Source organism: Phoenix dactylifera, chromosome 6 (genome assembly GCF_009389715.1).
Source record: "Phoenix dactylifera cultivar Barhee BC4 chromosome 6, palm_55x_up_171113_PBpolish2nd_filt_p, whole genome shotgun sequence".
NCBI lineage: Eukaryota > Viridiplantae > Streptophyta > Magnoliopsida > Arecales > Arecaceae > Phoenix > Phoenix dactylifera.
The window spans coordinates 901,143-929,041 of record NC_052397.1 but is presented as its reverse complement, the minus strand read 5'-3'; the positions used below and the strand labels follow the sequence as shown (position 1 = coordinate 929,041).

Genomic DNA, 27,899 nt, shown 5'->3' with positions numbered 1-27,899 from the left:
TAAGACCTTTCATACAGAACTCTAATTATAAATCCTTACTCCCACTATACTAAAATGAGTAGAGGCGTCGAGATTTATCTTAACATAATTTGAGTGAGAAAACTACATTAATTATAGCTACTTGCTTGAACTCAATTTTTCGAGAGGTCATACCGTCTATTCTTATGCATTATCCTACATTCTAGCAGCCAATTCATGTTCCCGTCACAGACCTTCCACCTACATGGCTCTATCAATCAACATCCACCACTCGTCTTTAAATCATCTTACCCTTCCAAGATACCTAATTTTTGAACTAAGATCAGCGATACCCAATAATCCATTTTGATAGTGTATCATGATTTGTGTAATTACATTGGTTCAATTCAATGGAATTATTGAAACAATACCAATTGAGCGATAACTTTTATTAGCTACTGTGCTAATAGCAAAATAAGTGTTATTCAAAGAAACCGCTTTCCATAGCATACAAAAACTTTGCTTTTTTTTTTTGTTTCTATATATACAATGTATGCAAGAATAATATTTTTGAGAAAAGATATAATAAAATATTTGTTATAAATATTGTGGATTTGATGAGTAGCTACAAGGCTGTTATAACGATAACAAGGTATTTGTAGCCTTTTACAAATAATCTGAAAAAGTAAATAAACATAATGGACGTGACCTAAATTTACAATGCTCTTAATTGCGTTGGAGCAATTGCAGATTAAAATCTTGAGTCCCCCAAAAGAAGCAAGAGAGGAAGTGCTGCGAGTAGCGACGTCTCATGGCACGTACTTTGAGGGACGGAATCAATGCACGGTAAATGATGCGTCACGTGTCAGTAAATGTCGTGTAGCGCCCTGCCGTTAAAAGTCCAAGACTAAACTTTATTATCTAATAATTGATGCATCTTATGGTCAGTTTAGTGTCATTATTCGTCAATTAAGGTACTGCCATTAATTAATGTCATCTGATATCATTGCAGGCGAATTGTAGCACTCGGAAACCGCTTACTTTGCTCCAATAAAATGACAGTTGCTATGGTTAAAAAAACTCATACACACACCGGCATCCACCGTTACAACCTTTCATTGCCTTGGGGTCCCACATCCATGTGGTCCTCAGAGGGTGCAAGGTTTGGTGGTCATTGAAATGGGGGAGAAACGGGTGAACGAAATTTTTGTCTTCCAGGTGATCGCTGGCACGCTCGTTGGGCCAGGCGAGCTTCGGTAAGTTAATGAAGAAATGGTCAAATTCAACAGTGATTTCCGTATTGCAAACAGCAAAACCACTGCATCTTTTGTTTGAATCATTTTATTCTAAATGACATGGTTTGCCTATGCACATACATTCATATATATATATATATATATATATATATATATATATATATATATATATATATATATTATATTCAATTAGTAGTTGATAGTAACTTACTCGATGTTGGTGGAAATCCAATTGCAAATTAGTGGTCAATTGAGCAAAGCCAACCACAAGAATGTATCATTTTTTGGTCTAGGAGAGCTTAGAAAAGAGAAAATGGAAGGGAAAGAGCGGGAATTGGTAACAAGCGAGGTAAAAGTTGGTAATGAATTTATTTACAAGTTGAATGAAGAAAAGAAAAATAATGAAATAGTTGTTGATTTCTACTATTAATGTTAATATTAAATATTGTACCAAAAAGTCAATATTAGAATCCAGCATTTAGACTAGAGGACCATAATCAGTAATATATATTTTTCTCCACAATTGATATCGGTGCACAATTTATTATTCCAAAAGAAAACTTTACCAACAAACTTAAAATTTATAAGATTTGTTTATAAATTTTTTTACTACAATAGAATTATTAAAATTGAAGAATTAACTCAGAAGAAATTGTAAACAAGCGAGTCTCTCGGCATAGCAACAAGAGATTTTGTGTCCAAATGTTGTATAATACATCTCTCAATACGAAAATTTTGTCAAATTATAATACAAGTTGGTCTTCCATACTACCTTTCTTCAATAATAAGAATGACAGGATAAAAAGAGAAAAAATGAAGAACTAGCCAACAAAGCCAAAGAAAGGGACGAGGAGTGCGCTAACATGGTGGACCCTCGTTTCTAAGTGGGAGAGCCTGACGTACCAACAAGAGTGGTGCATGTGGTATGGAGGCCCCATCATTTCAACACCAGCCCCTCGCAAACCAATGAACTCTTTCCTGGCCTTGCCTTGTGCCGACGGAGGAGCACAAATGGGAGCACCTTTAATTGGAGAGGATTTGGAATTTGATGCAATGGCGAGGAGAGGGTAGAGAAGCCCCACACATAATAATATAATAAAACAAGTAAAACTGAGAAATAAGCAGCAACGATGAGTAATAGTGGGCCTGCTTGCACGGCAGTGGAGGGGTGAAACATGACCTTGTCGGTTGGTTTGGGGTAGAAGAACCTCCCAACAAAACAAAAAAAAGAAAAGAAAAGAAAAGAAATCTCCTCCCTTCTCCTCCTCCCATTATTCTCCTTCTTTGGATCACCATTCGCTAGGAAAACCTCTTACCTCTTGCCCTTGTGGTGTTGAACTTGCGTATTAACTCCCTCTCACTGTCTTGCCATTCCCCACCTCTCTCTCTCTCTCACTCCATTCAGCATACTTCGAAGCCATGTTGGCCTCTTGGAATCAGATCTCCCTTAGCTCTATATATTAAGGCTATGTCCAACTTCCAACTCTAATGATCTCTACCCTTGGCTCTAATGGTTCGGAAATCAGATACATGTGGTCGGTGAATTACTCGCTCAGGTTCTGTTCTCTGGTGTTTCCGGCCTTACTTGTCCTTTTTTTATATTTTATGGGTGTTTAGGGTTTGGATTTGATGATGGTCGCGTAGAAAGTGAAGGGCAGGAGGATCAAAAAAAGATAAAAAGAGTCAGGTTCCATGGATTTCAGAAGGCAGGATGTGGAGGAGGAGGAGGATTGCGACAACCCTCCTCCTCCTCCTCCTCCTCCTCCTCCTCCTCCTCCTCCTCCTATCAGAGAATCGGCCTTCGGCAGGCCGATGCTCTCCCCCTCCTCCTCCCTCCTTTCTCCGAGAGGAGGAGGAGGAGGAGGAGGAGGGGCAAGAAATGGTCCCAACCCTTCTTCCTCCACCACCCGTACCACGGTCGGGATCTCCTCAGGAACGGGTGGTGGGGCTGATCCCCCCACCAGCGAGGCTGACACCACAATTCGGTACCGGGAGTGCCTCCGGAACCATGCCGCCAGCCTCGGTGGTCATGTCCTCGACGGTTGCTGTGAATTCATGCCTAGCAGCAGCGACGAGGCCTTCAAATGCGCCGCTTGCGGCTGCCACCGCAGCTTCCACCGCATCGATGGCGATTCCTCTCCCTCCCGTTCCACCTCTAACTCTCTTTATCGCGTCCACGACACCAGAGTCCCCCTCTTGCTTCCACCACTCCATCCCCATCATCCTCCTCCTCCTGCTTCTTATCATCACCACCAGAAGCAATTCTTCTTTCGCAGCAGCAACGCTGCCAGCGGGGGCACGACCACGGAGTCCTCGAGCGAGGAGCTGAATGCGGGGGCCGGGCCACCGCAGCGGCCATATATGGTGTCCAGGAAGAGGTTCAGGACCAAGTTCTCGGCGGAGCAGAAGGAGAGGATGTTGGATTTTGCGGAGCGGGTGGGATGGAGGATCCAGAAGCAGGATGAGGCATTGGTGGAGGAGTTCTGCGCCGAGGTCGGGGTCAGCAGGCAGGTCCTCAAGGTGTGGATGCACAACAATAAGCACTCCATCAGGAAGCAACAGCAGCAAGGAGAAGAGCATCAAGATATGTGAGAGGATTGTCAAGCAGCGTATGACAAGAACAGCTTTGTAATCGACCGGACACTGGTTTGAGCTAATCACTAGTTGCTTCTCGAGATTGACTTAGATTAGAAATTAGATGCATGCATATTTATATATATATATATATATATATATATATATATATATATATATTTATCTACTTGTTTATGATGTGTGACCTTTGTTCTACTTATTCTTCCTGTAGCTTGATGACAGACAAAGCAAGACCCGTCATCTGCTTGTCCTCCTCTTGCTAAACCACCTATTAATTTGTCCCTACTCTAATGGTACCACCTCCCTTTATTTGTCCATGGTGTTACTGTGTGGATGGATCGGTGTACCTACTGCTTCCTTTCATCTCCAACTTCTGCAACTAAAAGATTTGCAGTTGAGTATGGAAACGGAAAACTCATATCTTATAATCAGTTAAACATGGCTGTGCTGTGCACTTGTTACTGATAAAGTTCTAACTTCTGGATTCTATGGTCTGCTACGGTATACGTAGTATTAGCGTCTGACCAGCATTTGATGTTTGTTTGCCCCTCACTTGCTTTTCCAATGGTTCTAGGCATTGCCTTGAATTGGGTGATATGCTTTCTTTGTACTTAAGGGAAGTAACTCACACTAAGTACAGTAAGTAGCTCGTTGATTGGATCAAACCCTTTCGTCCTAATTCTTCTTCTTGCTTTACCAGTCCCGCAGTGTCCCGCTCTTCTGACCTAGAAGCCTTTTATAACAGGTCATGGTGTCGGATATTAGAGAGGAGAGGTGTGGATGGGGCATTGTCACGAGAGTTAAGTCGCTCCTCTACTGTCAGAAACTTCCAGACTTTGGGGTAGCTCTTTTGTGACAAGAAGAAAGGAAAGTTACGAAAGATGTGATTGCGAAACGTTAGAAATAACAAATAACAAAAGATAGGAAAATGTTTATATAATAACAGCAGTCTGTTGGAATAAATTCATAATATCTGGATATCATTGTAAAATTCGTGCTAAGGTGCACTTTTATTATTTTTATATAAAAAATAAAAAAATTAACCATCCATTAAATAAGAATAATTTGCTGCTATTTTTTATTATTTTTATTTATTTTTATTTTTTATGAAACTTTTTCTTCCCCGGAGCCCGGAGGTCTAGGTGTGGGTAGAGGCGGCGCAGCGGCGTCCGAGAGGAAGGAGGGAGTGGAGGTGGTAGAGGAGGAGGCAGGTGGTTGGGTGGGAGAGGAGGGCGCTGCAGATTTTGTTGGTCGAGCTTGTGGTGGAGAGAGAAGGAAGCGGTGGTGGTAGGAGAATTGGCGGAGGGGACTTGCCGAAGGGGGCTTTAGATTGGCGGGGGTGGTGGAGCCGGGGGCTAGAGCCGAGATCATGACTCGAAGATGATCCAGTGGTTGGGATCGGGGGAAGCGACGGCGATGGAGGAGGAGGAGGAGGAGGAGGAGGAGGGAGGGAGGACTTGGAAGCCGCCGTCGACACCGCCGGCGTCGGCATCATGGGTGTGTCAGAGGCCGGCCATGCATCGAGTGTGAGGCTAGGGCCGGGAATGGTGGAGTCGCGCGTAGGTGCGGAAGATCTTGTCTAGGATGGTGTGAGCTGCTTGTCGGTGAACTTGACGGCGACTACGAGGTCGGCCAGCTCCTCTCGGTCGAGCTCGCCGCCGTCACTGTGTCTCTCTCTCTCTCTCTCTCTCTCTGTGATACCGGGGCAAGCATTCAGGCCGAGGTAGGGGAATGGGACTTCGAAAAAGCCCTTGACATTCAAAATAATTACCGAACTTGCTATCCTTTTCATTTCCAAAACATTATTTACCGCACCAGCCATAGGTAAAAGGACTTAAAGGCCTTTGGAAAGTACCGTGGTTAAAAGCCTCTTGTCATATTATGCTGCATTTTCTTTTTGTGGTTGACTAGCCTAAATTTTGTTTTTCTCCATCACTTGCTCCTAATTGAGGTGGGCGGGATACCTCAAGGCCTTCCTCATGTTGCTTCATTCAATACCTCACCCCCTTTTTTTTTTGAGTAAACATTCGATGCCCAATTTAATCCATTACTTACATCACTTGCTCAGTATGGTGTATTTTTTATGTTTGATACCTATTTATCTAGCATTCCATACATTCCAGTCTAATTAATATCAACTTAATCTTTAATTTAAAAATGCATATGACTTGTTTTGTTCCTATAGTTCTTATGACATGATATCCTTTTTACTCCTTTAATGTAAGCAAGCAGAACTTTTTCTGGAATTTTGTTTTAACCATGATCATGAGGCTTGTGGATGTTGTAGGGATCCATAGCTGGAGCTTACTGAACGCTTTTGGTAAATGGTTTCAACCCAAGTTGTGCATGGCCTTTTAACATAATGAAGGAAATTTAGTTCCACAAGCGATCGCAGTTTCGTGTGTCAGGATCGCAAGAGGTTAAAATGGTCTTACCATTCGAACAACATAGCTCAGCCAGAAGATTTTTTTTAAAAAAAACAAAATGCTTTAATTTTGTTTTTTTTAAAAAAAAGCTGGAATCTAGATTTTAACAGGATTGCTTCTTCCATTTTCACCTCCTTAGACATCATATATCTCTACAATAGGCCTTTGTGTGGAGAAAATAAGTAAACTGGTGACCTTTATTTTCCTGATAAAAAGTCAATTTTATATGCTTCAATTTGTCATCATCTAACTTGTTAACTGAATTACGTAAAACCAAGAAAAAAGAAAAAACAAATTAAAGAAAGAACGCCGGTGTAGATATTGATGAAACTAACGAAATGGTTGATAGACTTTCCCATGCACCTTCAGCATCCAACGAAAAGAAAAGAAAAGAAAAAGGATGAAACTAGCAAGTTTGCCCGTTGCTTTGGTGGGCAAAATCATTGGCGGAAGAGGTGTTATGGTTTGGAAGCCTCTTTATTCATAGGAAGGAAACTAGAAAGAGGAAGCACATTGTTTTGGTGCTATGATAAAATTTAGGAAGGTACTAACCAAAATCCAAGTTAGCGTCATATAAACTCGTAACAAAGCAATATATATATACTCCATGATCATGAGATTGTTATATTGCACAGAGCGACTTCATGTACTCGAAATATCCTGGAGTGACATGAGATGCTGCATGACAAGAAAACACAAACCAAGTTGCCTGCCTACTGTAAATACCACCTACCTCTAAGCAAGCTGTAGTGCAGAGTCGATGTCATAGTATGTCCGAAGGATGTTCCATATCCTGGAGTTGAGATGCAAGAAGAGACTACTGAAAAGACACCCTCTAATTAAGCTCAACGTGCTATGCTAGGTGACTGAGTGCAAGCCGAAAGTTACCATCAAAAAAGACTGGAAGGCGACAGTAAAACCCTTCCGTTTGAACCAGAGTTGTGTCTTTTTCACGGGGTTTACACACTCATGATGTCACAAGGAAGAAAGAGCACCCAGGTAGGTCATTCTCTTCTTTCCCTCAAACAACTTTCATGGGGCTTGCACCACGCATCATTTCCAAGGGCCTCCGCTTTACGTGGCTCGCAGGCGGTTCATCATACTAGCCAATTAATGTAAGTTCTGCATGTTGGCCGGGGTGGTGGCCCGTGAATTTGGGTCGCCGTCGTGCCCAGCACACGGCTCTCAAAGCACTCCAAAGTTCATCAACCATCCTTTGCACGGCTCTCAAAGCAACCATTGTGTGATCCTACAGCGAATTCTTTTGCATGCTTGGTGAATGCAAAGTTGCCGACCCAGAAGCATGTGTCGACTGAGTCGGACCCGGTTCGGTGCACATCTCCGGGGTTCAGTGCACGTGGCAAGATCCTAGCTGCCTTGGATATCCGCAGCTTGGGAAACACCGTCAACTTTAATTAATAAATAAGGAAAGCCAGAAGTCATAAAACAGCTATTCCTCACTTAATTCCTCGCTTAAATTAGACAAGGAAAAAAATGTATATAAAACGTACGGCGGAGATGTTTCCGAAATCGTACATCAAAACTGAAACCATGTATCAGAGCATATAATTATGTCCCCTCCAGTCTTATCCCGCGGTCCCATCTTTTTAAATTTTGTAGGGTCCACCTTATTCATATTACATTGTTAAAAACTGTTTGCCAGAAAGGATGTGTGCTGTGATGCTTTTTTATCGAATCCTTTGAACCCTTCCATTTAAACCCCAGACCGGCGCCCTTCGAAAAGAGTCAGAGAGGGTGACGATGGCTGCCCCCGTCAACAACATCGCCGCCACCTTTGCTGCCGGCAGCGACTTCCCTCCGTCGACGTCCTCCTCGGCACCGCTGCGCCGTCGTCGTCGTCGTCGCCGGCATCGACGTCCACTGTGGCGTTCTCCGCCTCCCTCTCAACCACTCCCGCCCGCCCCATCTTCGGCTTCCGGAACCCCCAATCCTCCCTTCCCCGCTCCCACCGCTCCTCTCTCCTCAGCCTCTACGGCCTCCCCGGGCCCCGACCCTGCCCCCCCGCGCGCTGCCGTCGTCGCCCCTTCTTCGGCCACCGTCTCCCTCGGCGACCGCCTCCCCGACGCCGCCCTCTCCTACCTCGACCGCGGCGGCGCCGTCCGCACGGTCTCCCTTGCGGAGCTCACCCGCGCCGGTAAGGCCGTCATCATGGCCGTACCCGGGGCCTTCGCCCCTCCGCCGCGCCCTCGGTGGTGGCGCCGCGGCGGCGGCATCGTGGCCTCTATCCATCTGTCGCCGGAGAGGTTGGTGAAGAAGGCGGCGGATATGAGGGCGAAGGGGGGCGGTGCCGCCGGGACAGTGCTGGTGGCGTGCGTGGCGGCGAACGACGTGTACGTGATGCGAGCGTGGGGAGAGCAGCTGGGGGCGGCGGAGGGCGGCGTGATGATGCTGTCGGACCCGGACGCCCAGATGGCGACGGCGCTCGGAATGGCGCTCGACCTCAGGGGAGGGGACGAGGGCTTCGGTATCCGCTCCGAGGGGTACGTCATTGTGGCGGTGAATGGGATGGTGAGAGCGCTCTTCCTCAACCACTACGACGGCGGCGCCGGAGAGTCTGCGACCGAGTTAGATGACGTTCTCCGTAGGCTATAAGAACTGGGGATCTGTCTCTGTTTTGGTTCTTTATGTTCTCTGTTTCTTGTAAAGGTGATGGGCGATGAGATGAAACCTTCGAAACTTTTTGGAAGAAAAAAGGAAGGACTTTTGAATAGTGTTCTTCTATCAATGGATGGAGAAAGGGGACAGAGGTGCTGTTTTTATAGCTATTGAAGAAACACTGCTGCCAAGCATTAGCTAAATTTCATGTATGATCTCTTGTTCTATATATAACTTCTTTTGGCATGTCATTAATGACATGAAAACACGCGTATAACATGGTTCTGTGATGCTACCGTCATAGTATAACCAATGGTAAACGTACAAGAAGACCAAAATTTTTTGAAGCAATCTTCTCTCTTTTGTGTGTGTGTGTGTGTGTGTTTGTAGCTGACATTGCTTCTCACCTCCGCCTAAATGATTTTATGAGGGAGATGTATGATAAGACTAATATAAATAGGGCTAAAGAGGGCAATGATCTCTGTCTTTAGTCCAAGCTATTTAGCAGCTTTTGCATAATGATATCACTGGAATATGTTCTGTAACTGGAGAGATGGAATAAGCTTTCATCTGTAGTTTTTCAAGTTGCTTTTTGTTGCAATCTGCCCCTTCCGTCCATCTCCCTTATGATGCCGTTGGCAGTTATTCGCAAATAATGAAAATACACTCTCATTGTTATTCTTTTATTAGCCCCACCATGCATGTCTACTCTCAAAATCGTTGACGATGCAACGAGCAAACACCCAGTCTAGCCCCTCCAAATAGCATCGCTGGTAACACTGCCCTTCAATTATCCGTCCAAATATGTAGTGCCTCTATTCATACAATATGAAGTAGCCTTCCTCGTTGTTACTCCCACCGTAGATTTTAAGTTTCATGCAATGGCCGCATGAGTCTTTTACTGAAACCATGTTGATGGAGATGGACGAAAGTGGCAGATTGCAAATAAAAAGTAACTTGAATGATCTAAATAATGCTTTTTGAAGTGCAGGATGGTGTATGTGCAATAATAGCAAAGTTGGCCAAAGGTAATTTTTTTCTTATTTATTTGCTTATTTTACTGCATTGTGCATGAGATTTGTTAAATTATAATGCTTGAGGTTCTCAATTGATATAGGAGAGATGTGGAAAAACATAAAGACACATGAACCTATATCTGATTACGAACTGTTTCTCATCTCTGCGTGTATTTTGTTAGAGTCGAGTTGTATCGATGATTAACAAATTCAAATCAGCATTGTACGAGTGTTTGTACTTTGTAGCTTACACTGGTTTGCAACTTTGCCCAATGAGTTTGTGTTGCTGACTTGGTGAATGTTGATGGACCACCTTCCAGTGTTTGATCTCTTCTAGCACATGAAGAAATTAATTTTTCTCTAGATCTGCCATCGTAACCTGATTTTTGTGTCCTCCTACCTTTAACTAACTGAGCAATGAATTAAGCCCATAGAATGAAGGAAAATGAGTTTTTCAGGCTGAAGTCAATTTTTCATGCCCTTGAAAAAAAAAAAGGAACCAATCTCACCACCTTGAATTGTTCTCTTTGCCCTCTTCTGGTAATAAAGCTTTTTTAGCTTTACCAACCCTAATACAGGCACAGCCATCCGATCCATGAACGGTGTAGTAGAAAGTAGGCAGGAATCCTTCTATAATGCCACATACTGGAAATATGGTACCTGTACATCCTCCCTTGGAAATTGATAATTGTGATCCATAAAAATTTTGCCCATTAATTTGTTTCTCAATTTCTGCTGGTATATTACAAACCTCTCATCTCATTTATTGTCTTGGAGGGGAAGCGAATTATCTGACCATTTAACCTCTTGAAATACTGATTAATGTGTTTGTTCCCTCTAATTAGGGGTTCTTAGAAATCATGGTAGTATGATATACCTAATCCTTAATTCATTTAGAGGAAGCACATTGTTTTGGTGCTATGATAAAATTTTGGAAACTACTGACCAAAAGTCAAATTAGCGGGACATAAACTCGTAACAAAGCAATGTATATATACTCCATGATCATGAGGTTGTTATATTGCATAGAGCGACTTCAAGTGCTCGAAATATCCTGGAGTAACATGAGATGCTGCATGACAAGAAAACACAAACCAAGTTGCCTGCCTACTGTAAATACCACCTACCTCTAAGAAAGCTGTAGTGCAGAGTTGATGTCATAGTATGTCCGAAGGATGTTCCATATCCTGGAGTTGAGATGCAAGAAGAGACTACTGAAAAGGCACTCTCTAATTAAGCTCAACGTGCTATGCTAGGTGACTGAGTGCAAGCCGAAAGTTACCATCAAAAAAGACTGCAAGGCGACAGTAAAACCCATCCGTTTGAACCAGAGTTGTCTTCTTCCCTTCAAACAACTTTCATGGGGCTTGCACCACGCATCATTTCCAAGTGCTTCCGCTTTACGTGGCTCGCAGGCAGTACATCATACTGGCCAATGTAAGTTCTGCGTGTTGGCCGGGGTGGTGGCCCGTGAATTTGGGTCGCCGTCGTGCCTTTCGCCCAGCACACACCTCTCAAAGCACTCCAAAGTTCATCAATCATCCATTTGCACGGCTCTCAAAGCAACTGGTGTATGATCCCACCGCGAATTCTTTTGCCCGCTCGCTGAGTGCAAAGTTGCCAACCCAGAAGCATGTGTCGACTGAGTCGGACCCGGTTCGGTGCACATCTCCGGGGTTCAGTGCACGTGGCAAGATCCTAGCCGCCTTGGATATCCGCAAGCGTCAACTTTAATTAATAAATAAGGAAAGCCAGAAGTCACAAAACAGCTGTTCTTCACTTAATTCCTCTCTTAAATTAAACAAGAAAAAAAAATATAAAAACGTACGGCGGAGATGTTTCTGGAACCGTACATCAAAATTATGTAATCCAGCGGTCCGATCATTTAAATTTTGTAGGGTCCACCTTATTCATATTACGTTGTTAAAAACTGTTTGCCAGAAAGGATGTGTGCTGTGATGTTCCTTTATCGAATCCTTTGAACCCTTCCATTTAAACCCCAGACCGGCGCCCGGCGAAAGAGTCGAGGGTGACGATGGCTGCCTCCGTCAACAACATCGCCGCCACCTTTGCTGCTGCCCGCGACTTCCCTCCGTCGTCCTCCTCCTCGCCACCGCCGCCGTCGTCGTCATCGTCGCCGGCAGCGACGTCCACTGCGGCGTTCTCCGCCTCCCTCTCTACCACTCCCGCCCGCCCCATCTTCGCCTCCTGGAACCCCCAATCCTCCCTTCCCCGCTCCCACCGCTCCTCTCTCCTCAGCCTCTACGGCCTCCCCGGCCCCCGACCCCACCCCCTCCTCCGCCCCCCGCGCGCTGCCGTCGTCGCCCCTTCTTCGGCCACCGTTTCCGTCGGCGACCGCCTCCCCGACGCCGCCCTCTCCTACCTCGACCGCGGCGGCGCCGTCCGCACGGTCTCCCTTGCGGAGCTCACCCGCGCCGGGAAGGCCGTCATCATGGCCGTACCCGGGGCTTTCGCCCTTCCGCCGCGCCCTCGGTGGGGGCGCCGCGGCGGCGGCAGCGGGGCCGCCATCCGTCTGTCGCCGGAGAGGCTGGTGAAGAAGGCGGTGGATATGAGAGCGAAGGGGCGCTGTGCCGCCGGGACAGTGCTGGTGGCGTGCGTGGCGGCGAACGACGTGTACGTGATGCGGGCGTGGGGAGAGCAGCTGGGGGCGGCGGAGGGCGGCGTGATGATGCTGTCGGACCCAGACGCCCAGATGGCGACGGCGCTCGGCATGGCGCTCGACCTCAGGGGAGGGGTCGAGGGCTTCGGTGTCCGCTCCGAGGGGTACGTCATTGTGGCGGTGAATGGGATGGTGAGAGCGCTCTTCCTCAACCACTACGACGGCGGCGCCGGCGACTCTGCGACCGGGTTAGATGACGTTCTCCGTAGGCTATAAGAACTGGGGATCTGTCGCTGTTTTGGTTCTCTATGTTCTCTGTTTCTTGTAAAGGTGATGGGCGATGAGATGAAACCTTTGAAACTTTTTGGAAGAAAAAAGGAAGGACTTTTGAATAGTGTTCTTCGATCGATGGATGGAGAAGGGGGACAGAGGTGCTGTTTTTTCTCCTCCTTCCGTTCACAGGTGTGTCATATCTATTGAAGAAACATTGCTGCCAAGCATTAGCTCAATTTCATTTATGATCTCTTGTTCTATATATAACTTCTTTTGGTATGTCATTTTTCATGGTTCTGTGATGCTACCGTCATAGTATAACTAATGGTAATGTACAAGAAGACCAAAATTTTTTAATGCAATCCTCTCTCTCTTTTGTGTGTGTTTGTGCGTTTGTCGCTGGCATTGCTTCTCACCTCTACCTAAATGATTTTATTAGATTATTGCATGAGGGAGATGCATGATAAGGCTAATATAAATAGGACTAAAGAGGGCAATGATCTCTGTCTTTAGTCCAAGCTATTTAGCAGCTTTTGCATAGTGATATCACTGGAATATGTTCAATTGTAGCTGGAGAGATGGAATAAGCTTTCATCTGTAGTTTTTCAAGTTACATTTTGTTGCAATCTGCCCCTTCCGTCCATATCCCTTGTGATGCTGTTGGCCGTTATTCGCAAATAATAAAAATACCCTCTCATTGGTATTCTTTTATTAGCCCCATCATGCAGGTGCCTCTCGCACCTTCCCTCTTCTCTGCTCTCTATCCATGTCATTCTCATCATTGTTGCTTCCGAGACCAACGGCTAATATACATATACCCTCTTATTGATATTCTCTTGCACCCTCGACCAACTTCTAATGTATCATTGCCAACACTTCCCTCCAGTCACCGAATTTGCTGCTAACACTTCCCAACCATTGTCATCTTTTTGCTAAAGTTGCTCAAGTCCCTTTGTTCACCATTACTGCTACTGGCTGTCTACTCTCAAAATCGTTGATGATGCAACGAGCAAACACCCATTCTAGCCCCTCTTACGTCGCCACCATCGCCATTGATTGGGAGCTTGGTGTGCCTCGCCTATTCGTCCTTCAAAATCCTCCTCCTTTCTCTTTGTCTCCTGTTGCTATAACCTTCCCACATAGTCCATGAAAACTTCCACCAATTTTTCCTCAACCACACTCTGCTCTCCAATTAATGCATCCTCCCGGCTTGTGTATACCCCAAATAGCATTGCTGGTAACACTGCCCTTCAATTATCCGTCCAAATATTTAGTGCCGCTATTCATACAATTTGAAGTAGCCTTCCTCATTGTTACTCCCACAGTAGATTTTAAGTTTCATGCAATGGCCACATGAGTCTTTTACTGAAACCTTGTTGACGGAGATGGACGAAATTGGCAGATTGCAAATAAAAAGTAACTTGAATGATCTAAATAATGTTTTTTGAAGTGTAGGATGGTGTATGTGCAATAATATTCAAGTTGAGGGGGTCCAAAGGTTATTCTTGGCTTCCACAATTATGTCTGTGGATCAAATATGTAAACTAACCATCATCAATCGTACTTAACTCAGTCTGCAGTGAAGCCTCTTTATGTGTTTCTGTGTTTCATCCTTTTCTCCTGAAATCCTCTAATTCTTAAGAGATGGTATGAAAGTTCAGGTTTGTGTAGGATGAACAGAGAAAGCAGTCATCTGATTTGGATGCAGAATAGGATAGACAAAGAATTCATTCATCGCATTTGGATGCAGAATTTTTTCTGAATGGGTTTTTTAGGTGCGGCAACAAAATTGAGAATTATTAGCTTAACAAGCCCGTACAGGTCGTGGATTTTCAAATGTCAGTGAAATGCGCAACATGTGAGTCACTAAAGGGTAAAAGATTGATTCTTTCATTGGTTGTTCAGACAGATTGAATCTCCAACAGGCGATTTCTGTGATAAAGGTTTTGATGAATGACCAACTCACAATTTGCTACTTATGATGAGAAGAGGTGAAGCTTTAAGGTTTTCATGAGGTTCCATAAGAAACTGTAGCATGTTAGCAGTGTAAAAGAGATGAAACTTGAGGGAAATTTTGGACCATAATTTACTTGCCTAATGCAAATTAGGTGAATTAGTGTGAATGGAGTTCTGTAACACAGGAGTGTTTTTATCATAAATTTTAAGAGCAAACGCTCTATGGAAGTTAAACAAAAAAAATGAGTCAGCTGCATGATTGTTGGAAAAGTCTTCTTATGTTTGTCTTACTGTCCTATCTTGTGATCTGCATGCAACTAGATCTTTTGACTTATATGAAATAATGAAAAGGAGAGCGAGAGCACTTGCCAAATTCCCTGCAGCTCTTTCCCATTTGCTAACATTCATAGGAACAGGGGCAGTTGGAATAGCTCTGAAATTAAGGAAGGGAGAAAGCCAAGCAGGGAAGGAGTAGGCTCAATTGCAAATCTTCTGTTTTGTGGTTTTTTAGGAGCTTCCCTCCTTTACACATTTTAATATGTGTCTTGGAAATTACTAATATGGGTAAAGGTAATATATCTTTTTGTAAAATATGAACAGTTGTAGGATATCAGATTAAGCGCTCGATGAAAGTTAATGAAGTAATATTTTGGATTTAGCTATGAAGGGGCATAAGATGGTGTAGATTACAGTGGTTAGCGTATACTGTGAAATAGGTTGATGTCTCTCTGTCTGTCTGTCCAAGGAGATTTTTTAGGGATTGCCTTTGTCCACAAATGCAGCTTATTTTCAGTTAGCCTTTTTGCAGATGCTAGTGTTTGTTTGGCGGCGTGTCTTTATCTTTCTATCATCGATGTAGTTAATCTTTTTAAGTTTTGAGGCTGGTGGTTGATATGAAAACATTGAATATCTCGACGTAAATTTAGTATATAAATCATCTTTGTTTTCAGAGGATTTGAATTTCTCATGTCTCAAGTGTCATTCACTCTTGTTGCTATGCTATGTAGCCTCTAATTCCCAGTTGACTTGCTGAGCTATTGGTGGCTCTCAATTCTTGTTTATCAGAATTCTTTCTGGCCCAACCAGCAATACAGCAGTTCTTTATTCTATCACTTTATTACCATTTCCTGATGGTTACCTTGTTTTCATGTATGAAAGGCCTCTAATACAAAGAAGAACAAAATGCTCAGCATTTCCTTGCTATAGCTTTCAGTCTAAGCCAGAATTTTCTTGTATAATGATTGTGAGATACGTGATTGTTGCGCATGTTGATAATCCATACTATATTATTAAATGCGAAAAATAGAATATTACTGATTAAGATTTTTTCTGTCAAATGGACTAAGAATATTTTTAGTTTCTCTTTTTTACTTCGAAAAAAGAAGAAGTTAAATATATAATCCATGTGTCTTTGTTTGCTTGTTCGGCTCATCTATACATGACTTCTTCTGGACTTATCAAACTAATTGGACTCTATTTTTTCAAAAAGAAAATATCTATCCATTTATTGTCCTTGTATTTTTCTTTTCTTTTTCTCTTATTTTTTTAATTTATTTACTTATTTTTTTAATATGCCTTGTATGCTCCCATTACTAGTAAAAATATAAATATAAATCGAGTTGATCTTTTCTTCGCTCCAAGCTGTTTTAAGCTCAAAATCAAGGCCTTGACAACCTTTCACTGCTCTTTTTGTTGAAAGAAAGGAAAAAATAGCACCATTCACAACATATTTTCTTTTATGTCTTTCTTATGAAGCCATATCAAGATGATGGCACAAATCTTTTTTGAGATTGCTGATCCAGTGGTGCATGCAAAAGTTGGTTACAGGGCGAATTTTGGAGGTTTCTAAACTTAATATGGAAACTCCTTGCGAGGCTCATCTCGTGGGGTGCAGCCTAAGTAGAAAGCACCTAGATACAAGCATGAGCACGTTTATTAAGTAAGATTGGAGATATAAAATTTTGACATATATTTTGTCACAAGATGCTGGAAAACAATTGTAAGTAAATCTGATTTTTCAATATTATACATGGACTTTTTTCTTTTTCCTTTTTAAAAACCAGGACGGGAAGGTGTAAATCTGCTGTGAAATGGGTATAAATCGGATTTTTCGTGGGACGGAAAAGAGCGTAAAACCAAACTGATTTTTTTTCAGAATTATGCATGGAGTTTGTTTTCTTTTCTTAGAACCATGACAGGGAAACTTCGTCAAAAAATGGAGGTGACGAGTGGATTTGAACTCAGTTCCTTGGCACCAGTCTTAAGATTCATCAAGGGCACTAGTTAATATGAGCCAAAGTACGGACTGTCTTTTGGGATTTAGTGAAAAAAATGAATTCACATAAACTTTCTGAGAGAATTTGAGCAAAGTAGTTTTCAATTGCAAATTCTAGCCATCCTTAGAGCATTTTCTACATTGCAATCCGAGCTTCACATTGCACGCTCTCTATACGTTGGGCTAATTTTATCTGATTATAGTGTCCAGGTGCAATTTTATCTTTTCATGTTTGCAATAGAACTACATAAAAGCTAATCCAGTAACATATCAAATTTAGCATTTGTCATTGTTGTGGGAGAAGAAAGTTTAGGCGCTGTAGTACTGTGCTACTTGCGAAGGGGGAGGCCAGGTCAACAGACTTTCAGTCCTTTTCTCTATTTTTTTTTGATGAAAATCTTTGATTGGTGCGAATCGTACATGGCTCTTTAAACTAAAAGCATATTCTTTCTTTTTTTTCGTTTTTGTCGATGGCCTGCTTGTTCTAGTCTTAAATTGTAGGTGGTAGCTTCAACGAGGACATCTAGAAAGCTGCAGAACACTAATTTTTCTATGTTCTAAACTTTTATAGATCAAGGAGTTGTTGCTGTTATATGCAAAAATCCACATGATACTCCCTTCTGATCAACTGAGGAGTCTTAGTCGTGCAAGATATATATTTTTCTCTGAAAAAAAATAGTCATGGAATGAGATATAAGAGAAAATAAAGATAATCTATGTGGTGGCTCTTGTAGCCCTCCCTCCCCTTCAAAAGAAAAAGGGAAAAAAAAAGGATAATCCATGCAGGTTTTTCATGCCATAGGAGGGTAGATAGAATTACATTTAAACAAACTTCCATTAAGAAACGAGGACATCTAATAAGAAGACCAGCCCACCTATTCATCACAGCCTTTGCATAAGCATACGCATAAGGATGGATATCTTGAAGAGAAGAAACATATAGATTGAAACAAGACTAAAGGAGTTGCTTGCTATCAGTTATATGCGTCATGGTTCTTGGCTCAAACCTGTTTTCAAACGGCCCTGTTACTTGATACGCTTGGATGCTTCCTTCTAGTCTCTGTTTCAGTTAAGCTTGAGGTAGCTTAGCCTGCAAAAGAGTGCGAAAAATACCATTCAACAATCATAGCAAACGGTCAAACTATACACAGTTTTGGCACTGTTGGGAAGCAAAAAAGAGAGTAATATAATACAAAACCTTTCCAGCAAGACAGCAAGAGAACATGGGTAGAAAAAAATTAAAGGGCTACAAGCCCCTGTAAATCAGCGGGAAAGGGAAGAGAATATTCAAAAAGCTTGGGTCAGTCAGTCATAAGCTTGGGTCTCACACAAAAAAAAAAAACAAGAATCTCAACTTGGGACTTGTGGTTGGCCTTCTGCCCAACTGAAAACTACTGTTCATACTCAAGTTTAATTCATTTAAAACGAAAGAAAAGGAGTTGAATCTTTTTCCCCGCGACAACTATTCCATCTAAAAGCATCATTCTTCAGTGCTGAAGAAGAAGAAAATAAATAAATAAAGGCGGCCAACATGCTGCAAGAAGAAGAATACATGGAAGAAAGTGGGAACAGAGAGTCCGTTTTAGAATTTATAAACAAAACAGAACCTTCAAGTTGGGTCATTGAGTTGTTTGAAAGCTACTCCTTTATCCAAAGTCTCCAAATCTTTTTATGACGCAAATAAAAAGGTTGAAGGGAATTAAGTATATGAAGGAATATAATGGCGAGAGAAACAGTGATAGAAGGAGCGAGGAATGCAGTGCTACTTGGCTACCTCTGCTCCTCATCGCTGCCGGAGGACGTAATAGTGTAGTTGGGGAATGGCACCTGGCCTGACTCGATGTGCTTGAGGTCCTCAACGAGCAGCTCGTAGTGTCGCTTCACCTCCTCGGCGGACTTCCCCCCGACCGCTCGCGCAACGTTCTGCCAGCGGTCCGGCGTGTCCTTGTCGTACACCGCCAGGGCTCGCTCGAAGAGCTTGTTCTGCTTTGGGGTCCATGACGAGCCCGAGCTGCAAGGGAGCGATCCTGATGCCATCTTCGATACCAACCAGGGGGGTCGCAAAAAAAGGGAGAGAAGCAGAGTAGTCCTTAAACTTGGAAAGGGCGACGGAGGCTTTTTTTTTTTATGGGCCGAAGAGAGGGGGAAGAAGGAGAGGGAGTTGTGGAGGCTTAATTAATATGAGCGGAAAAGCAGCAGCCGAGGGTGCTTCTTATAAGCAAGAGGTTTGTGGGGGTGATGGGATGGAGCCAAGGTGGCGAATAATACTTGGAAAAGGAAGTTAGAATAAGGTGTCGCTAGTTCGATCGAGAGCCACAAGATGAAGTATACGAGTTTGATGTGTGCGAGGGGGTGGGGAAGAATCAAAATAGCTGAGAGGAATCATCTCAGCTTGTAGTCTTAGGGAGGGATTGGGGGAACGAACCATCCATCTCTTTTTGTCTCCCATCCAGTGGAATCATCTCTTTTTTCTTCGCTTTAATAAACTTTATCCCATCAATTCGGAATTCGGAATGCCTGCATGGATGCTAATTCGTAATGAGTTCTTATGATGCGAGCTCCACGGAATATTATCACTTGGAACTCATTAGATAGCTTCATTTCATCCGAAAAAAACTTCGGTACGGATGTTTTGATCTTGAGCTGTGCTCCACACACATCTAAGCCACTTCAAATGATTTTTCTTCCTCTTGGTAATTATCTTGTCATATATTTGCTTTTTGATACGAGATGCCAACTAGCTTACACGCCCTGCTACCTGGAAGCTGCTTATCCCGGTATAGAAGTCATTCTAAGCAGCGAGTTGGATGGATGGTTGGATGGATGCTTTCCGAGTGCTCATTAGCTCAGAAAGCTCGCCACGTTTTTCATGCAAGGACAGTCTTACTAATTGTCTCTATCTGTTAACATATTTCCAAAAAAAATAGAAAAAACAAAAAAAGAAAAAAAAATAATTTTATTTCTCCGCCCCACAATATTTAGTACATTACGTGGGTTATATATACTCGCAAATAAGCTCCATAAAAGAAAAATAATGTAGTCCAATATAAAATAACACTGACAATCAAAAATATTACTGGCTCATATAAGTTATTATTTGATCCTTAAAATCACTTTAATAAGATTATGTTTATAAAAACAAAATTAATATTGATTGATATAGAATCACACTAATAAATAAAAATATTATAGACGATGTCATTACCTGGCAATAAGATCTTGTCAGGAAATTTAGCTCACAACAAAAATGTTAGGAGGGGAACTTTTTCTTATTGATCCTTTAGCCTGGAGACAGGTAATCTCTATATATTTCTGGGATAAAGTAAATTATTTTAAGAAGGAAATGTATGCTTGCCTTAAAATTTAGAATGAGGAAGAACAAGCCGGTCGATGGCTTCTCTTGGATTTCTCGTTTTCTCTGCCTCCTTGAAACGTAAAATTTCAGGCAATTGTACCTTGTTGCAGGGATAAGCTTTTACAAAGATAAAGCATGATAAACTTCGTTCTGTATTAAGCATAAAGATGCCGCTTAACCCAGATAAACCTAAATTCCCCTTACAAAGGGAATATTACTGGCTCAGCTTTTTTGTACGCCATCTCTTTCTCTTTTCCAGCAAACAGGAATAGGGATTCGGATTGAGAACAAGATTTGGATTGCTCCCCTCTTTCCTTCTGAGAGTCATATGACATGAAATGGACATGACCCATAAGGTTAAGTTAATCTTTTTGCCGTAGGACTAAAAGATAGTCCTTTTTCAGCCTTCTAGTGAAGTACTGACACCCCAAGGGCTGACACAACGTACCTATACTATGTTTCAAATCGTTCATCGCTGGCCTCAGTACTTTGGATTGGATCTCATGACCACATGTTACCAGTGTGATCCAACCAGTCATTGAGTTTTTTGTTTTTTTTCATGCGCAAGGAACTCGTTGTTGTCTTGTTTTGCACTTGATGCGGAATATGATTTCATCGGATTGTAGTGTTGATGTGGTTATTTGTTGTATTAGTTAAGATGGGACTTCCTGTCATGGTCGCAAGTTTATAAACCTAGATGATTTAACAAGAGAACAAAAATTTGAAATTCAGAAAAAAAAAAGTGCAGAAAAGTCTATCAGAAGTTTGAAAAGATTTACCACCTAATCTCGATTTGGATGCTCAGCACCTGCCATTCTTAAAAGAAGGGATGCATCTGCCCTTGTCTCAATAAATGATTATACTAAGCCCTGATCTTCTGAGTAGTGGCACAGACAAAAAAAAAAAAAAAGAGGCTTGAATAGATTTCAAACATTTTGAATTTAGAAAAGTTTACAGAAATAAAATTGTAAAGTTATTAGTATACCCATGCAAAGAGCCAAGGATGATAAAATGATTGCGAACAATGAGTATCTTTTGTAGAGCTCATGAACAATTTATGATTCACCACCATCGCCAATTTGTAACTTATGATTGTTTCTTTTATAAGTTATGAACAACTCATGAACCATCTAATAGTTCTGATCATTCATTTTTGTATTTAGAGAATCATCTAGTCGAGGAAAAAGTCATGATTAAATGTTTGGAGCTTTTTTATTTCAGTAATTTAAAGTATGTTGTGACTATGTTTACGAGATGTGTCGTTGAGGTTAGTAGAAAGTTGGTGATGGTGCTTAATTCTCCATCTTATTTATTGACTAATCAGGACAACATATTGTGTAAAAAGTTGGTGTTGGTGCTTAATTCTCCATCTTTTTGACTAATCAAGACAACATATTGTGCTACTGCTTAAGAAAATAAGCCATATTCTTCGACAACCGTCCTACCCAACGACCAATTACAATGCATCCCATGGCATCAACTAGGTGTTTGGATCTATGTAATTATTAGAGGGGAGGACTTCAGGATAATATGCCATTATGTTGAGGGATATTAGAACCATGCTGTTTCCAGACACGTGACAATAATCGAAAATAATGTATGCTAAGGATTGGCGGTGCAATTTTTGATTATGAAAGTGGCTTTCGATGCCTTGCAAACAAAGCACGTATATCGTAAGGCTAATAGGGCAGCAGACTAGATAGTCTCATATGTGGCTAACCATTATGGGGAGATTTTGTGGCTAGGGAAAATGGGATTATCCGGTGCACTATAGGACTTGTTATCTTTTGACATTTTTGGGTGTATTCGTATACGACATGTATAAGACAAATGCCTCAGCAAAAAAGAAAGAAAAAAGTTTTCGAATATTATCCGTATCTATCCATCCATCCAAATATAAGAATCAAATCTAGAAGAAGAAATCAACTCTTGACACTAACGATGGTGGATCAGAAAAATCGAGACCTGAAGTCTCTCTTGGCAGCTGGCGTGCCGCACATGGAACAAAGAAATTTGGCACTTCATATCACATCCCAAACGTGTGACGCACTAATGTGCTTGTGCCACGTGGTGGACAGCTATGAGGAGGAGGAGATTTCGGTTTCTGATCATATCGGCTCAGAATCTTACATGAAATCTTTCTAGAATGAGACATCAGCTTCGGCCATGAACCTCGGTCCCCGGGACCATGCTGGTTCTTCAAGTTGCTGAACCTTTATAATATTCCCACTCCAAAAGATCCATCAAAGTATCTCCTCTGAAGTTGGAGGCAAAAGGGCCGACCAGAGGGATCGCGGCAAAGTAATCTAGAACTGCTCTACTGCATTTCTTAGAAATTAGGACAGCTGCAAACAAACCGCTATACGAGCGTTCTTTGCAATGTAGTTGATTTTAGCTACATATTACTGCACAAATCCAACAGCAAGCTATTGATGCATGCCGTCCTAAAAATGGGATTTATAATGTCTGAAGTCAGATAATTGTCATAATAAACTGAAACCACTGCATCTCTTTCGCTTTCTCGAGGTTAGCATTCGAGGGAAAAAAAAGCAGGCACCGCTTTTACAGATAAATAGTATTATTGTTATAGAGTAGTGCAGATAACTGGCATTAGAAGAGGAAAAAGAAACAGCACACTGCGCGGACAAGCTATGATCCTTCATTGACAACCTCAGAAGCTCATCATAATGGGTATCTTCTGAAGACTCGAGTGCATGAGGTTCTCCCCTTTCCAAAGGTGTGGCAGGTTTGGACCCATGAAAAGAGCTGATCCTGTCAAACAAGTTGATGAGGTGGTTATTGGCTGGGAATACAGCCCCACCAATGAAAAGGACTCGAAGTGCAACAGTGGTAGGATCCACATTACTGCTGACATGGAGAATCCTTATCATCTCATGCCCATCTCCATCAAAGCAATGACTGTGGATTCCCCTCCTATCTATCTCCAGAGGTTGATATCTTTTTTCTCAGTTAAGCGGTCCTTCCCTCCGAGTTGGAGCTACCCGAAGACTGTCTTCGTATCAATTTATCTGAACGGAATTTCCCTAAGACCATCAATTTGGAAATATCCACCATATATTCTATCTATAAGGACTTCAAAAACCGTGGAAGGAAAAGGAGATATCCAATATACTCTATGGTGACAACTATCTGAACCCCTCACTGGGAAAGACCTATTAACTTGTTTCTGGAGGCTGTTCAACAGAGCCATGCATAGTTCATATAGCAGTAGAGTTGAATCCTTGGTGTCTGGTCTGCCAAAACTAGCGGTGCATGCGAACCACGTTTTAGGGAATCTTGGAACAAAGGGCAAGATGGCCGATCTTCTAATCCTTTGATCCTCTAAAGGGAGGGGGTAGGAAGATCTTTTTATGGCTATGCGTCCTCAGGAATAAGCTGAGAGACGTATGAAGCCAGAAGACCAAACAACAAGAATCCTTCAACCTTTCCATTAAAGTGATAGAATTCTGTTGGCGTTGCTGTGCTGAAAAGGGTCGAGAATCAGACACAAAATCTATGCTTAGTTGATAACATATCCGTGGTTTGAATCAGTTGGATAAGATATGATGCAATTATTGTGTATAAAGAAGAGGATGGGAATAATTCTACTACAGATGAACGGCATATAACCCTTCTGAAAGACCTAGTATTCCACTTTGGTCTGTGCTGATGAACTTAGCTTTCGGAGAGTCAAAGGATATTTTATCTTGACTGGTCTAAAGATCAGACTACAGATGTGGAAAAATCTTTAGATTCCATACTGAATTTATCATAATCACCAGCATGCATTTTGATGCACTTGCTACATCGGTTTCCAATCCGTGCAGAAGCGATACGAGTCGTCCTATGTTGTTCTAGTGATGCGTTTCTCCGAAAAACGCATAGAAATATTAAGCATCACTTATAGAAGATAACAATTAGCTAGTTCCTAAATGGTTTCCCATATCAGTTTCAGTCATCATTAGATGAGTTAAAAATTAGCATTGAAAGGTTTAAAGCTCTAGAAGCAAGGAGTTGATGGACTGCAACAATCCACTGAATGTTCTTGCGAGAAATCAGGCACGTAGCTGCTGAGAAACTAAATTAAAAACTAACAGTTGGTAGTCTTCCTCAACTAGTTTGTTGACTCTAAGGGATGTATTCGACCTGAAGCATCCAAACCTTCCGCTCAATCTACAAATTTACATCTAGCAACCTCTTTCATCACCTTGACCAGCTCAGCTGTCATGGAGGACAACTAAAATCTAACACTAGCAATGACATCATGATGTGGTACGTGGATCTCATGCCTTCTAATGACTTCGATTTGCAAATATAGAAAATTAAGCAATAAACTCAATTCAAATAAGGAGAAAACAATATTAAAGTCTGCAATTCGTAATCATAGAGGGCCTGTATATAACTTCCATGCATAAGCATCCACAAAAACTAATGCTATGTAGATCTCAATATATCCCGACAGCTTACAATCAAGGTGGAATCAAAATTCAATATTCCAACATGGTTTTCCAAATTCACAGACATAACAAAAATGACAGACAGATATTGACATAGTTGATATAGATCCCTTTTTTTTCTTAATGTATACATAGAACCCAAAATGCTTCTGAAATGTCCATATGCCACACTAAAAGCTAATCAAGTCTTTGTTGAAGGAGCACCGAACACTCTTAAAACGTTTTAGATCCATTTATTCATGCTGGCTGCCCAACCTTTGAGAAATTAAAGGGAGCAACCCATGGTCTAACCATTAGTCGCAGTTGAAATGATCGAGTCCTCGTTGAAAGAGCAGCGAACACACTTAAAATGTATATCAAGGGGTTCCGGTCGCCCTGGCAACGAATACCTGTTAGATTTATAAGCAATTTCAAGAACAGTGGTCTCCTAGGTCAGCACCTGCAGTATTTTCAGTCTTGGCGATACTTTTAAGGGGAAGCACACGTTTGGGATGATCTGGCTATAGCAGACCACAAGCTTCTGTTGCACTGACAGCCAAACACTAAATCTAGGTTAATTTATGCTCACCAATAGAAGAAAAGGCATCCTCCCAAACAATAACAATTAGTAAGAAAATGCCATGCAGTGCGCACCATTCTTGATAATCAACAAAGGTGAAACTGGTAAATATATCCTCCACAATGAATAACATCTTTATATTGTCAGAGAAATGCAATGATTACAACCGAACCTTTTGAGGCTCTGCTTGCTTACATATGTTACAATAATGTCAAAAACAAAATCCATACCCAGTAAGATTGATACATACAAGCTTATGTACAAAGTTTACAAAACTGCAGCAGATCACCAGAAGGGACACCACCTGAAAAAACACAGAGAAAGGCATAAAACACTGGAGAGCAAACAGGTAAAACTTTTTTTTGGATGAACTAAAGAGCATGCATAGACATCTGATCTAAGATTTTCACCCGCTAACGAATTACTATTCCTTCTTGTGAATCACTCAAAGCATCTTAGGGATGATATGGGAAACAGAGCTTTACCTAATGCACAGCTCTTACATTGACTAACACCCTCAATACACTATTTCCCACAGGTTCAGAAACAATTTTAGAGATTTGTGAATAAGACTTTCAAGTAGACTAATTCCTTTTTTTTTTTTCAAAATTTAAGTACCCTTAGCATCTACATGTCATCTGGCCTTATAGCTATAGTCAAGCGATCATTTCTATTAAGAATTATGTCAGGTTGACAACTACTTCTGAAAAGCATGTCAAAATATTAAATATATTAACCAATAAAAAAGACAGATGCTTACTTATAGATGTTGAATTTAATGGTCAAAACTTCCCATAGAGATGCAAAGTGGTAAGTCCCTTCGCAAAGATTTCTGAATGATCCTCACTCAATGGACATATATCATATGGATAACCCAATTCAAAATACTGTGATGCAAGCTTCTTTTTTGTGAAGCTACTAGCAAGTTCCTAAAAAGAATATAGGGGAATATATGGAAGTCAGGAATCCTCATCCAAAGGATCAAAATCACTTTCTCCCTTTTTAATGCATGCTTACAAAAAAATAGTTGGATCGGAATTGCATGCTTACTTGTGGGAGGACAAACTGTGAAAAATGAAACTACCAAGGTTCCCTTCAAAGCCAGCTATATGCAAATCCCAACAAAGAGAGAGAGAGAGAGAGAGAGAGAGATTCTTCAGTAAACCTAATTGCCATCCTATTTTATTAAGAATTTACATTTTATGTCTACATTATCTAACAATCACTTCTTCAATTTTCACTTAAATTTCCTTTTGCTTTTGCAGCTTATGAAATTAGTACTCATAACATGCTACCATGAAACGACCAGAAAATTTTAAAAATTAGGGACACAGACACACACAGGGATTCAACATCATAGACTGACTGTTGATATCAGTAAATTCTACTGAATGCATACCCAACATAGTTCTGACACAAATTCTCGTGTGATGTTGCTTGTATGATGAGCTTTTGAACCTGAAGTTTCACAGATAGACCATGTTCAACTTCACGTGTATCTCCAGACATGAGGGTACCATGATCTGCTGCATGCGGGATAGAGCTGGCAGTGCCCGACACAGATGACCCAGAAGAAAAGTCTCGGCCTGTTAGTTTATTACTCATCCGAGCCATAACCACTAAAGCACGCTCATTTAGAACCTCATTAGCATCACCAAGTTGGTTGACTGCCTGTAGACATCCAATTAAACAAAGAAGGGCACTATAAGAAATTCAGAATTTAACCATAAAACATTTTAATGAGGGAAACTAAAAGCCACCTGAAGTAGCTCCCTTTCACGAGCCCCACGAAGAGGTTGAGCAAGCTCTCTATTAGGTGCAGATTCCTCACTATTTACAACTGGGTGGACATGGGTGCTCACAACATTCGACATTTGAGGAACTTCGTTAAAATTGAAGAGACGCCAGTTTATAAGAGGGTCGTGCACAAAGGCCTGAAATCAAGCAAGCATGAGACTAATAGCACCTGGTAGAAGATTTGCATATTAATCAATTTTGTTAACTGCATATCTGGATGCAACGTTCAATGGCAAAAAATAACAGAGTACAATTCCTCAACTTGTTTACATATTAATCAATCCATGAAAAAACAGTACACTGAAAAACGTTTTCCACTTCTTATTGATCAGTTCTCCAAGACAACTAACATAAATACACAAGCGTACCACAAGCAAACACATGCATGTACGTATTTTGACAAACAATTATGACAGTTCGATTAGAGATTCTGCATTTGAACAATATACTTAAGAAAGCCAGTCAGAATAAAATAGCATATTTTGTTACCTCCATCATAGCCATGACACTGTCCTTGTTTGTTCGGAGAACTTGCATGACATTTTCACATGTTGATCTGAAATTGCCTTCAATACCACTAACTTCCATAGCCTTCACAAGCATTCTAGTCAAACGAAATGGAACCTGCCCATACAATTTTTAAAATTATATAGTTGCCATATCTCAAAACTGCGATAGCAGGTAATAGGATTCAGCCAAGGTTACCAATGAAAAGAACTTAAACATGAAATATAAGGATG

General features: G+C 41.6%; 5 protein-coding genes across 8 annotated transcripts in view; 3 read left to right on the top strand and 2 right to left on the bottom strand.

Moving 5' to 3' along the window:
• Positions 1-2,371: 2,371 nt before the first annotated feature.
• Positions 2,372-4,121, top strand: LOC103702004 (zinc-finger homeodomain protein 6-like). Its single transcript, XM_008784266.4, has one exon. It carries the CDS (start codon positions 2,907-2,909, stop codon positions 3,804-3,806), a length of 900 nt encoding a protein of 299 aa, XP_008782488.2. The 5' UTR covers positions 2,372-2,906; the 3' UTR covers positions 3,807-4,121.
• Positions 4,122-7,996: 3,875 nt separating this feature from the next.
• Positions 7,997-8,848, top strand: LOC120111149 (peroxiredoxin-2E-2, chloroplastic-like). The gene has a single exon (XM_039127706.1). It carries the CDS (start codon positions 7,997-7,999, stop codon positions 8,846-8,848), a length of 852 nt encoding a protein of 283 aa, XP_038983634.1.
• Positions 8,849-11,902: 3,054 nt separating this feature from the next.
• Positions 11,903-12,763, top strand: LOC103702064 (peroxiredoxin-2E-1, chloroplastic-like). Its single transcript, XM_008784351.1, has one exon. It carries the CDS (start codon positions 11,903-11,905, stop codon positions 12,761-12,763), a length of 861 nt encoding a protein of 286 aa, XP_008782573.1.
• A 4,882-nt stretch (positions 12,764-17,645) lies between these two features.
• Positions 17,646-19,759, bottom strand: LOC103702005 (protein RADIALIS-like 5). 2 transcript variants are annotated; one of them, XM_008784268.3, is made up of 2 exons: positions 18,819-19,759; positions 17,646-18,081 (listed from the first exon to the last, which is right to left on the bottom strand). In XM_008784268.3, exons 1-2 carry the CDS (start codon positions 19,026-19,028, stop codon positions 18,061-18,063), a joined length of 231 nt encoding a protein of 76 aa, XP_008782490.1. In that variant the 5' UTR covers positions 19,029-19,759; the 3' UTR covers positions 17,646-18,060. The 2 variants fall into 2 exon arrangements, with proteins under 2 accessions (XP_008782490.1, XP_008782489.2); XM_008784267.3 differs by having other exon boundaries at positions 18,766-19,716.
• Positions 19,760-25,441: 5,682 nt separating this feature from the next.
• The window catches only part of LOC103698521 (serine/threonine-protein kinase TOR), a 60,115-nt gene continuing 57,657 nt past the window's right edge, over positions 25,442-27,899 (bottom strand). Inside the window, exons 54-57 of one of the 3 annotated variants that reach the window (XM_039127048.1) lie at positions 27,649-27,783; positions 27,123-27,296; positions 26,762-27,033; positions 25,442-25,666 (exon numbers count right to left, since the gene is read on the bottom strand). In XM_039127048.1, the coding sequence (XP_038982976.1) occupies positions 25,648-25,666; positions 26,762-27,033; positions 27,123-27,296; positions 27,649-27,783 (600 nt within the window). In that variant the 3' untranslated portion in view covers positions 25,442-25,647. Of the gene's footprint in view, positions 25,667-26,522; positions 27,034-27,122; positions 27,297-27,648; positions 27,784-27,899 lie in introns of those variants that run through there. The other 2 variants (XM_039127047.1, XM_039127046.1) reach the window with 2 other exon arrangements.